The 13,451-nt window shown below is 36.6% G+C and overlaps 1 protein-coding gene across 1 annotated transcript in view; it reads left to right on the top strand.

The window, feature by feature from the left end:
- Window positions 1-13,451, top strand: part of LOC107728218 (pappalysin-1-like) — a 117,303-nt gene that overhangs the window by 24,531 nt on the left and 79,321 nt on the right. The window contains exons 10-11 of the mRNA XM_016538319.1: window positions 9,534-9,662; window positions 10,636-10,727. Of these exons, the coding sequence (XP_016393805.1) occupies window positions 9,534-9,662; window positions 10,636-10,727 (221 nt within the window). The remainder of the gene's footprint in view (window positions 1-9,533; window positions 9,663-10,635; window positions 10,728-13,451) is intronic.

Raw genomic sequence — 13,451 nt, 5'->3', positions numbered from 1 at the left:
GATCTCCTTTATGTGTGATTAACATAACTTCTCAACCAGAACAACTGGGGATGACCCAACTAATTATTTATCTTCGTTGGTGTGTTCACTGTATCACTGCAGTTCCATCATCCCCGACTGAATCCCTAGAAGTACAAGGAAAACCAAATCTGCTGTGGTTTCGGAAATATGACTATGTGCAGGCACTGGTGGAGTTGGAATTCTCTGAAAGGAAGATTGTTTAGTGAGAACTACTGGCGGCCTGCCGAGATGTTGGCATCTCATTTAAAACCATCATTTGCCATTTTGCCCAGAAAGTGACTATAAACCTTGTCTATTCTTTTGCAGAAAACACTCGTGCTATTGTTGCTTGCGTATGGTGTTTCTTTGGAGGAGGTCGCTTGAGTAGCTACTTTTTCTTGTCTTTAAGCACTTCATAAGTCCTGATTTGTATCTGTCTTCCAACAAGTATTAAGTATCTTTCTTTTTATCAAGAATTCCAGAAGGAGGAATTTTTTATTGAATGAAGTATTGTCTGAATAGAAAGCTTTCACTAAATTGCACTCATCGTGAGACAATAGGGAACAAATAAGTGACAAATAAATCCATTTAAAACTTAAAATTATTAACATTTTAAGGTGTAACAGAAGAGATCAATCACTTCTAGTTTCTCTGTCTTTCTTTTTCTCTTTCCAGTTTATAACTTCAACATGAGTTCTATAAGTTATCCACTGAGAATCAGAGGTGCAAACAGATGGTCGCTTAACATGTTGAACTCTGCCAGTGTTTAACCAATAAGCTGTAAGCGGAATTCTGTTGACGTTAACTTATTTCATGCCATGTCATCAACATATATTTATGCCATAAGCGTATTGGCGGGCCTGTTGATCTCTCAAGAGTGGCTGGCTTACATGATATCATATGACATCATCAGCTGCACCCGTTCAGAACAGTTGAGAATACAGTGAGACATGTGCGTTAATAAGACACAGATGAAGTTGTGTTAAAGAGAGGATGCTGAGCAGAGGATGATGGCATGCTCTGAGACTGATTCCTTCAACACCTCAACACATCTGTGAGGAAGAATTTTATGCAATAGGAAGTGGAACTGCTTCTCCGTAGGGATAGGCATGAGTATTCAGAAGTGACGGCAGTGATCAATCATTGAAAGATCTGATCAATTTTCATTTGAAATCTAAAAACAGCTATAATCAAATGCATTTTCCAGTTCATCTGATTTTGCATCAGCGTTGGATGTGATTTTCCTTAGCTTAGTAAGTAGAATCTCTTCAATGCACTGGCAATATATTGTTCATTGAGTGACGCAACATATACTATAGGCTTCAGACAACCTAAGAACAAGCTCCATTCTTCAACACAATAGTTAGCACAAAAACTCCAATATAACAGAAACTCTTTTAAATACCCAACATAATGGAATAGTCAATACTAGAAAGTATTTCCCTTTACTCACAAACACACAACAACACATTAAATAATTCTTACTGTAGTTTTGTTTTTAAGCCCAACAATTATTAAAATATCACCAATGAGCAACTGTTCACAAATATTCAGCAAATATTCACATCGCTGCACTTGTAAGATGTCCATAAGTGCTTAAAGTGTTGGAAAAGTTGCTATATTATTTCATGCTGTTGTATGATTAACACATTTTATGTTAATAGTTTATAAGATGGAAGAAGACTAAGACAGAGAAGCACAGTGTGGTCTAAATATCTTGTTCAGTCATGAAACTCTAGATGGCGTAGGCTGATAGATCCTTTATATGCAATATGCTAGCCATCACATAGTTTACTACATGGCACAAGCTGATTCTGCAGCCACTGAGTTTGCTTGCTCAACATTTAAACAGTCTGGTTGACTGTTTGCTGTAAGCTGGTCCTGCAGCACATTTGTCAGAGCTCCTCTGAAACCCTCTACCTCCCCCAGCTCCACTTGTGGATATTCGTGCAGCAGCAGTATATCTTACATGCTCACAGCAGTGTGTCTGTGTACCTATTGGCAAAAGCAAGCCTCCATACTTGCTCTGCAGCACCATATGTATCTAGTCTGTCGAGACCAAATACATTAACATTGCCATATCTATTAATATGCTGAAACTATCCAGAGAGTTGTCAAAATTAAAATAACAAAATACTACAGTAAACACTGAAGTACTAAACATTTTTACAGTTCACATGTGCATGATGACAAGGCATAATGTACTGTAGGGTTCCATATAAAAGTTAGCGATTTAGCTAACATTATAGTAGATAAATGATCAAGCATAATTTTTAAGGATTTCAAAGTAACATCAATTAAGAAAGTGAACTAAACTTTTTATAGATTATCGCAGACAGTTCTCAACTCCATGAAGGCACACATTTCTCATTCAAACACACCTCACCAGACACATGGCATGTCGCAATCTGTGACGAAGCAGGTGGGAGCCAATGAGCATTCGATTTTCCTGCCGTAAAGCCTGTCGTAAAGTTTCTTGAAGTGGCAATTTTTGAATTTGTATAAAGTGCATCAGCGTGAGAATTGCTGCTTATGGTTGCTGCTCAGGATGGAGATGAAGATCGCTGAACAAAGGCTTGAGTTTGGGACTGTTCCTTGCAGTCATGGATTCTGAAGATTTGGATTACAGCGAACAAATAAAATTGATTCCTTTTTTTATTATGTTTTTTGGTGTATTTTATGGTTCTATTGTTAGTCACAGCATGTCGGAGAAAATGCCTTTTGTGTCCCATGGCAAACAAAGTAAATATTACATGATAAGTAATGGTTAAACGATTGCAGAAATATAATTCATTTTAGGGGTTTAAAGTGTAGTCTTGTTTAACATCGTGTATTCTTTGAATCGAGTTGGCAGCAGAAATATCACAGAACAGAACAAAATATTATAATTTCATATTAAGTAAATGAGTAAACTTCAGTTAATAATGCAATTGAAAACATAATAAAGTGACGTGACCCACACTTGGAATTAGTGCTCTGCATTTAACCCATCCAAAGTGCACACACAGCAGTGAACACACACCCGGAGCAGTGGGCAGCCATTTATGCTGCGGCGCTCGGGGAGCAGTTTGGGGTTCGGTGCCTTGCTCAAGGGCACCTCAGTCGTGGTATTGAAGGTGGGAGAGAGCGCTGTACATTCACTCCCCCCACCTACAAACCCTGCCGGTATGAGACTCGAACCCGCAACCTTTGGGTTACGAGTCCGACTCTCTAACCATTAGGCCACGACTTCCCCATAATGCCATTAAAGGCACGATATGTAAGATTTTCGTAATAAAATATCCAAAAACCACTTGCACAGTGCTATATGCAGTTGTGTACTTACGTTATCCCAAAAGTTCCCAAGGATTTGTAAATCCAGAGAAATTCCAATTTTAAATAATGGCTCGTCCCGATTCATTGTCGCCTTTCAGTGACGTAATATCTGCACTATTAGTTTCCGCTTGTTGAAACTATGGCAACACATGTGGACAAAAATGCTGCTGTACAGTTAAACAAAAATCCATTACGGCTGTCGCAAATAAAATGAAAATGAAATGAAAAGTGTTGACTGAGGCATTAAATTTAGATCTCAATGTTGCACAATGATTCTTTTCCGCATTTTTACAGTGTTGTGCATTATAACCAATCACACACAAGTCTGTTGAGTTTATGAACGCAGCAGCCAATCAGAGGCGTTCAGATGAGTCATCGCTGAAACACCGGAGTTTTGTTGTTCAGTTTTGTTGTTCAGTTCTACTCTCTCGCGAATTCTCTCATCATAAATAACAAAGTGCAGATGTACGTATGATGTAAGTAGGAGGTTCATTCATCAAACAGTGTATAGACAGCTTTACTGATTATAATGGGAGTTTTTTGAGAGTGCTTAAACTCGGGCTTGACTTAATCAGTCATATACTCTTCCTTGACAATGTAAATGTTCTTTGCTCACTTTCTCTGTACAATTTATTGGCCGTTTGAATAACTTTGGAAGGTACAGGTAATAATACTAATAAAATAATAATTCATATAATCTGTGAACATGATTCTGACATCTCTGGATGGTGAAAACCACATCTCCCATCATTCCACTCTCCTTCAGAGCGTCATCAAGCTTCGCCTTTGTTACTGTTTTGAAAATGCGACCTCGAAAACGTACATATTGTGCCTTTAATATGACAACTGAATACAATATAATAAAATGTTATAATGCCACAATTTTAATATTCATAAGGATTCATTTGTAAGTCTGTAAAGTTGTTCATATGTAAATGTAAGTTTTAGGTGTTGTCAATACGTCAGTATTGTATGTTTAGATGCTGTAAATACGTCAGTATTGTACGTTTCAGTGTCTGTGAAAACGTAAGTAAATGTATGTTTTGTAGAACCACATTTTACGTAAAATGCATACAAATTCTCGTGAGATCACATTGAGATGACAGGTAACAGTTGAATTAACTTTATTGTATATGAACTTTTAATGAGGCACAGATAACCAACTGCTGTAAACAGGAACAGTTGAATATTTATAAACATTGATGGTTATAACTGGATTTTGCCACTGGACTGTGCTGAACTTTAGCAAGATACCGACAATACATGATCATCCTCTTCCTTGTTCAAAATTTTATCCACATTTACTTTATAGTTCTATAACTGTACTAAATTATCAACAATTGACTCATTTGTGTCCATTTTTATTGCTCCTAAGAAAGAAACAAGGCAAAGTCGACACTTTATTAAAAGCTGTGATAAAAGTCAACTAGTCCCTTGAGCTATGAAATAGTAACCTCTGAGCAAATAGATTTTCCTCTGAAGAAAAACAAAACAAAAATCAAGTAATTTGTCATGAGAGTCACTTAGATACTAGAGTATCACATTATTGGGCAAGCTTTTCCCCTCCTATTATTTATTTAATGAATAATAATAATTGTTACCAATTTTGGCATTTCACCCCTTCTAAATAAAAAGAACATTCTTTCAGAAACAGAATAAAGAGGAGATGGACCATCTGATAAATTAATGAAAGAAATCATAACACTCAACATGGTGGTTGTAGTAAAGAAAGTCCAGCCTGTCAGCTAGGTGTTTGTTTATTCTAGGATTATGTTACAATTGGCCCTGTGATAATGATTATGAGATTGAAAGGCCTAAATTAGACGTGAGTTTCCCCCCCAAGTCAGTTAATGGGGTAGTTCACTCAATTTTTGTTCCAAACTTGTACTTGTTCCAAACCTGTAAGAGTTTCTTTGGTTGAACACAAAAGAAGATATTTTGAAGAATGTTGTTAACCAAACAGCTGACGGTAGCCATTGACTTCCATAGTATTCGTTTCCGTACTATGGAAGTCAATGGCTACGTCAACTATTCGATAACTAACATTCTTCAAAATATCTTCTTTTGTGTTCAAATGCATAAATTAGTGACTGTGATGAATTGATTTATTTACTCTAGAGAAATGGAAGGTAGGTTTTTTGGTTTGTTTTTGATAGTCTTGACTTTGACATAGGGCTGTGCAAATAATCGAATGCGATTTTCATGCGCACCTCGTCAGTAAAGCCGGTTCTGCGATTAGTAGTAAATCTCCAGCACGTGCTTTCAGATGGAGCAGCATTTACTACACAGACCCGTAGATCACTGAAAAGCTATGCAAAATCGCGTTCATAATCGGCAATGAATCGCCTGCGATTTTGAACGCGATATTGCGTAGCTTGTCAGTGAACTACGGCTCTGTGTAGTAAATGCCGCTCCATCTGAAAGCATGTGCTGGAGATTTACTACTAATCACAGAACCGGCTTTACTGACGAGATGCGAATGAAAATCGCATTCAATTATTTGCACAGCCCTACTTTGACACTGATTTTTAGTTAATGTGTCCAGTATAATGCTGAAATATCTACTCTGTTTGTGCATTTTATGATGTGATCCTTTCACATGTGTGTGTTTTCACACACATTGACCTGGGCTTGCAATCTCAAAAATTGCCATGGTCAAAGCAGTTTTCCTGTTATAAATCTCCTTACACATACTGAAGTTGAAGGTTTATGTGTGGTACATCCATGTGTGTGTGTGTTTGTGTTGTGTAAATTGCTTATTTGTGTTTTTCTTGTTTCATTTTATGGGATTTTCACAGATGTTTTTCCCCTAATCCAAAAAACAGGCAAATTGCCGCGTAAACCTCTTGCTGGTGTCATTCATGTCAAGTGCTAATTTGAATGATTTGTTTGGCCTCTTATTAAATGTTACTGCTTCCCTGCCCATTAGAGCAGGCACCTTATAACTCTGCTGACGGCAGCTCAAAAACACTTGGCCTCACGTGAACCTGTGGCGTTCGTAATAAACATAATGTCCATGGCGCTCTGGTAATTTGGCAGTGTTGATTTGTTAATCAGCAGAGAAGGGCTTGCGTTTCTCTCGGGGAACGAGTCCAATGTAAATGCAAATAATGAAGGCTTTGTGTATTTTCTCTCGCTCATGTTGGCGCTTTATGACTGGTGTACGTGTGTGTCTGTTTGTGTAGTTTTGGAAAGCTGTGAGATTTGGGGTTTCTCTCTATTAGTTAATGCACATGCCCATGTGTAGCTTTGTGGGTGGTTTGTAGTTTACAATATAGGTGGATGCACATGCAGGTTTCGTGTGCTAGAGTGCATACATGGCTTTCTTTGTGGCGGGGTTTGTCTGAAATTAATTAAGGGGTGTAACAGTAAGCAGAGTTTAGCTGTTTTCAAATTAATTAATTCACACACAGAACTGGAATGACATTAAAGTATATTTTAGTTGACTATAAATGCTTGTCAGTACATTCTGCAGTACACATCTTCAAAACTGTATTTCAAAGACAATTATGAAATTATGAATGAAGATGTCCGACTTAAAGAGGGTCAAAAAAACAAAACAAAAAACTAACATTCAGCTAATTGCATTTAATATAAATTTAAACTAGAATACACGGTAACACTTTATTTCGATAGTCCACTTTAGACATTCTATTAACAGTAAGTAACTTTGCAACTACATATCAACTAGCAGTTAGTAGAGTATTAGTAGACTGTCTGCTTAATATCTTCTAACATTTTCTTTGTCAACATTCTACTAACCCTAAACCTACCCCAACAGTCTACTCTGAGAGTTAGTAGACATGTAGTTGCAAATTAATGAGAATTAGTTGACATGTAGTTACAAAGTTACTTATAGTTAATAGAATGTCTAAAGTGGACTATCAAAATAAAGTGTAACCGAATACATTTACATTCAATTTTAATTAAGATGTAACTAAACATTATATTCAGTTCACGCTCTTTTAAAAAGTATTCTAAAGTGTACTTCTGTTTCACAAAGCCCCCCAGAAAGGATGGGCTCTTTTCACTTGGCCCCAGAGTATCATAGAGTGTACGTACTCTCCGTTACTAAACGGTCAAGAGACATTCAAGGTGAACAGAAGTCTAATCCACTCAGAGAAGCAAGCACCTTGTGTTTGTCTACAGCTGTCCTCTGAGGGAGGAAACATATCTGGCCTATTTTGCTCATTATCAGCTGCTGCAATCATTCGCCACCAGAACACCGTGAGCCTTTCCTCAAAGCCCAGCGCTAACTGAACAGGTTTTGGTTACATTGTCTCAGCACAACTTCATCCCTCATGACATCTCAAATGGTTCAGCTTGGATACAGAGCCTGCCTCCTCAGGCCGACACAAGATCAGATGTCTCTTATCTCAGACCTGACCTCAACCACCAGCAGCCGTTGGTTCAAAGTGACAGCTGAGGAGTGTGTTGCAATTTTACAAACAATACTAAACTGGCACTACGATTGCATAAGAGTTTTCAGGGTGTAGAAAGAGCTGTGTCAGATAGACAGCGTAGTGTGCGTTCTCTGTTGAAGAAACCATCATGTTTTGAAGCATGGCAGCTGATTTAAGCTGGTCCTTAGTTGGTCATGAGCTGTTTTAAGCTGGTCCTGAGCTGGTTATAAGCTGGTTATGAGCTGGTCTTGAACAGGAGTTAGTTGCTTAGGACCAGCTTAAACCAGCTCAGGATCAACTAAGGACCAATTTAAACCGGCTCAAACCATCTGCCATGCTTCAAAACATATCTAATTAGCATATGCTGTTTTTTTTAACAGGGTTAGTATCCCAAACCTGGCTTGTTCTGCACTGAAAGATCAGAGAGCTCACATTGACCACTGTTAGGAGGTGTTTGAGCTATACTGGAAGCTAATGGGGAAATTAATGGGGGCTTGGGGTCATCCCAGCCTGCAAAAACTCACTTCAGGGAGCCGCTATCAATATGTGAGAGACTCCCAGACTTTTTGGAGGAGGTGGGATGTATAGTGAAAGTGAAGTGACGTGTGGTCAAGTATGGTGACCCATACTCGGAATTTGTGCTCTGCATTTAACCCATCCAAGTGCACACACACAGCAGTGAACACACACACACCGGGAACACATATATTTTATAGTATATTATAGTTTATTATATATTACAGTCAGGGCAGTTGGCATAGGCCACAACTGGCCTAATGGTTAGAGAGTTGGACTTGTAACCCAAAGGTCGCAGGTTCGAGTCTCAGGTCTGGCAGGGATTGTTGGTGGGGGGAGTGAATAAAATTATATTATTATTATTATTATTACTCATGCACTCGTATGTATGTATATATGAGTACATGAGTAAATATGTGACCGGCTACAGTCTTTATTTATTTATTGTGATTTACTGTTTTCTACATAAAATCATAATTCATATTGTAAAGAACATTCTGTGTGAAAAAAAAAAGAAAAATCCTAGATATTTTTAATATTGACTGAGTAAGGCTATTACAAAGATTGAAATCATAGTGAAATTAATAGTTGAAATCAAACTTTGATGCTTGTTATCTAATAATTATATTTTGAGACACAAAGTACCATCTCTTATCACATGTACATCTGTATGTTATGAAGTGCATTACTGAATATAAAATTACATACATTATGATATATAAGTAAATATATTGTCACATAATTTTTCAATATATGAAAAGCAGCAATTCCTTTTGTATTATTCAATATATTGTAATATATTAACACAATATATTATTATGCATATTTTTTAATAAACCGTTAAATCATTTAATACATTGATCATTCATATATACGGAAATATATTTTCTGTGCGTAAGGGAATATACTGATCATAAATATATGGAAATATATTTTTGTTCTATAAGGGCAGTAATGGGAGACGTTATTTGCTTGCCATAAAAATACATAGATGTATCAAACAGAACTGTACATTCACTTACATACATACACATAATTAAACACAGAAATAAAAACATAGGCTATAGAAACATGGCTTTTGTTAATGTTGATTGCATTTAATTGGTAACAGCCTATTGTATTCTGATTGATTTAATGAATTAAAAAAATACAAGTATTTGGCATAAAAGAATCAAGAGCAGATGGCAAATATCACCCCTTAATGCAAAAGTACGTCCTGATCCTGCACAGATGTGTGATGGTTTTTTGCTTTTCATATATATATATATATATTTTTTATTTTATTTTATTTTTTCACAGGGAGGTTGAGTATGGTGGGATATACACATACCAAGTCCAAACCATCTCCAGTCGGAGCGAGAGTGAATCATCACCTCCACTGACACACCGTCTTGGAGCGCCGTACTGTGGAGATGGTCTCATCCAGAGGTAGGTTCGGATGTGTTTCCAAAGCCTTTAGAGCAGTAGACCTTAACCGGGGACCGGGGCCCACTGGAGAGCCTCAGCAAACTTCCAAGGGTGCTGCATGATGACTTTCAATGATTTAAATGAATATTAAAGTTAAAATAAAATATGTCCCTTTGAATATTGTGTCGCATAGTGGTGAGCCTTCGAGAACTTTAAATTACTGAAATTAATGTATTGTTAAAAATATGATATTTAGAAAATGAATAGTACATTTTAATAATCTAAATTAAAATAGAAAAAAGCATGCAAGATGTAAAGCAGTGCTATTTTGGTATCATTAAAAAGATGCTATTATAAAGTTTATTAATAGTTTTCACTTTTATAATTTCTGTTTTCAGAAAACTTAAAAAATAATTTAGTTGAATGTTTTTGGGATTTTTATTAGCTTATGATTTTTTTTCATTGTCTATATAGTTTGTATCATTTTTTTAATTTCAGTTTTAACTTGAGTTATTATTAATAATTTTAATTAATTGATTAATTTGATATATAATATATGAATATAAACTCCAACATATCACGATGTAACATGTTTCTTTTTTCCTCTCAACTATTGTTGTTATTGAAGAACATGCAGTTCTTGAAAAATCCGGAGTCACAAATTGGTTAATTAATTTACCTAGATGACACTCCCAGAATATGTTAATTTATATTGCATTTATTGCTTGGTTAATATTATATTTCATAAGGGGCCTTTGAATATTGTGTTGAATAGTGGGGGTCGAAAAGGTTGAGAAGCACTGATTTAGAGGATCATCAGAATAACCTTGAGGCTCGACCGCACTGCCACAACAAAACTTTTTAAAGTTTTTGGAAAGTATACTGCCATATCCACACTGCAGGCTTCAGATGTTCATGCTTTTAGCAGCACAGATTCATGTCCACCAAGGGAAATCATCATTATGTTTATTACGTACGCATTGATTTATTTCAGGTCCCAGGGAGAGGAATGTGATGATATGAACACTATGAATGGAGACGGCTGCTCCGGCCACTGCAAGAAGGAGCCGTTTTTTAACTGTATTGGTAAGTGTGGAGAGAAAGCGTAAGTGCATCAGCAGCTCATTACAGCCATCTGTCATACAGCTACGACTGTGCGTCGGAAAATGTACATCACTGCTGTACATCAGTTTTGGTCGACGGTTTTGCGAGACGTGTTATCGTCTCACTCTGAAAAAAGAAAACATCTTTAAGAGCAGCACTTTAGCTGAGCTCTTTTATTCGCTCCCTCCAGAGCCAAAGCTATTTTATCACTAGCATTTTGACATCCTTGTAAAATCTGCAACACGTTTAATTCAAAACGAACACACTAACAAATTCATGAAGGATGCTTTGGCACCTTCTCTCGCTCTGTAGTTTTAATAATAGAATGAGTTCCGGACTCCGTTTTTATGGTCCGAGCCTGAGGAAAGATTACGTCATTGAAAGACAGCGGTAGGATATTTTTGTTTACTGTTAGAGACAAATGAATAGAGCCTCATAAGTCTGAAATAGACACTTATACTGCTCATGATATAGCGCACGTCTATGACAACTATTCAGAGTACAGCAGCTTGGCTTGCAAGCCATGTTAGACCAACAGCAAACTTATAACCGGTGAGTAAATGTTGTTACTAATTTCATATGCGAAGGGGTAAAGCAATCACAACCAGTGTTGGCGGTAACGCATTACAAGTTGCGTGAGTTTCCATAAAAAGTAACTAAGTAACGCAATTAGTTACTTTTTTAGGCAGTAACGCAATATTGTAATGCATGCGTTACTTTCCCCAACACTGATCACAACATCGACAACCGAATCGAGTTCCAAATAAAAGGCTTGTTACAAAATGTAGTTATATATCTCCTGTTACACATTTGTACTTACACAAACCATTCGGAGGGTTGTTACATGTGTGTAGTTACAGAAATATTACAGCTCTAGATACTATGTACCAATGTGTACTTACACTGTGGTTACATACTGCGTACACATCTAGTTACTATGTAAGTACACAGGTATTAGGGCCATTTAATATAAAGTGGGACCACTTTCTTCAAAGAATCCTGAAAATTTTTTTATGTATCACGGTTTCCACAAAAACATTATAAAGCACAACTGTTTTCAACATTGATAATAATCAGTAATGTTTCTTGAGCAGCAAATCAGCATATTAGAATGATTTCTGAAGGATCATATGACACTGAAGACTGGAGTAATGATGCTAAAAATTCAGCTTTTGATCTCAGCAATGAATTACATTGGTAACACTTTAGAATAGGGAACACTTATTCACTATTAACTACAACTTTTCCCTCAATAAATTCCTAATTTGCTGCTTATTAATAGTTAGTAAGGTAGTTGTTAAGTTTAGGTATTGGGGATGTAGAATAAGGTCATGTAGAATAAGGCATTAATATGTGCTTAATTAGTACAATGGCTACTATTCTAGTAATATGCATGCTAATAAGCAACTAGTTAAGAGACCCTAATATATTCACATAGAAACCACTTTTAACAATTTTACTGAATTTTTTTGATCAAATAATTGCAGAAAACTTTTTTTTTTTTTAGTATATGATATGATCTTTCGAAGTTATGCATTCCACTTTAAGACTGCTAGTGATATACAAGCATTTTTTTTTATTTCTCAGAATATCAGACATTTACACATTTTTGTCTGAGAGTTTATTTCTACCATTTGCTGAAGGAATCACATCTGTGTGGCAGCTTGAAATCTTTGTGTTTTTGTGTGGAACCATCAGGGCACCATCATGAAGGAAGCGTTTGTCTTTCTGACTGTGCAACTGATTGTTTTGTAGCTGTAGTCTGTTGAACCAAAAGACAGCATTTGGTTTTCCTTATCTCAATATAGTGTTATCTGTGTTAGCATTAGAATCGAGTTGCCCAAGGAAGGTGCAATTGATCGTCTTATCGTATCTGAGGAGTGTAACGGTGTCATGGGTACAGTGTGGCACAGACGTGCATACATGTATGGATGTAGGCTGTGCAAAGGCCATGTGAACGATATGTAGGTGTGTGTGTGTGTGTATGTGTGTTTATTCCCTTCTGCAGCCCCTCATTTCAACATCAGCAGAGCTAAGCAAAGGGGAGAGCTGGAATTTATGCAGAGGCTCAAGCCAACTTGGCACGGCAAGCCTTCGTCCTCCTTGCTGGAACCCCTTACACTGAGATACAGACAGAAAGAAAGACAGTCTGTGTCTCTTTATCACTAAACATATGCTCATTTTCACTATTTTTGACACTTTCAGTCTTAATCTGTACGGTAGTTAATTTTTCTTCATTATGTTTTCAACTGACATGACTTGGAAGTTGATTAAATTTGTACAAACACTTGACAATAAGGTTCCATTAGTTAGCACTGGCTAATGCATTACTAACAATGCATTAACTTACAATTAATGCATTAATAACAACGAGCAATACCTTTGTTACAGTATGTATTAGTCTTTTTGTTAATCTTATTTAATACAAATATGACTGTTCATTGTTAGTCCATGTTAGCTCAGGTCCATTAAATAATATTAACATATGCACATTTTGACATTTATTAATTAATTAATTTTTTTGTATTAGAAAATCTAGAAGTTAATATTATTAATACATGCGATCACATGTTAGTTTGGGGACCAATTCTCACCATTAACCAACTATTAACCACGACCCCAATAAACGTCTCGGTTACGTATGTAACCCTCGTTCCCTGAAGGAGGGAACGGAGACGTCACGTCGGATGACCGACGAATTGGGAT

The sequence above is a fragment of the Sinocyclocheilus rhinocerous genome, unplaced genomic scaffold (genome assembly GCF_001515625.1).
Source record: "Sinocyclocheilus rhinocerous isolate Xijiao unplaced genomic scaffold, SAMN03320098_v1.1 scaffold1364, whole genome shotgun sequence".
NCBI lineage: Eukaryota > Metazoa > Chordata > Actinopteri > Cypriniformes > Cyprinidae > Sinocyclocheilus > Sinocyclocheilus rhinocerous.
This window is presented reverse-complemented; position numbering and strand designations above follow the sequence as displayed.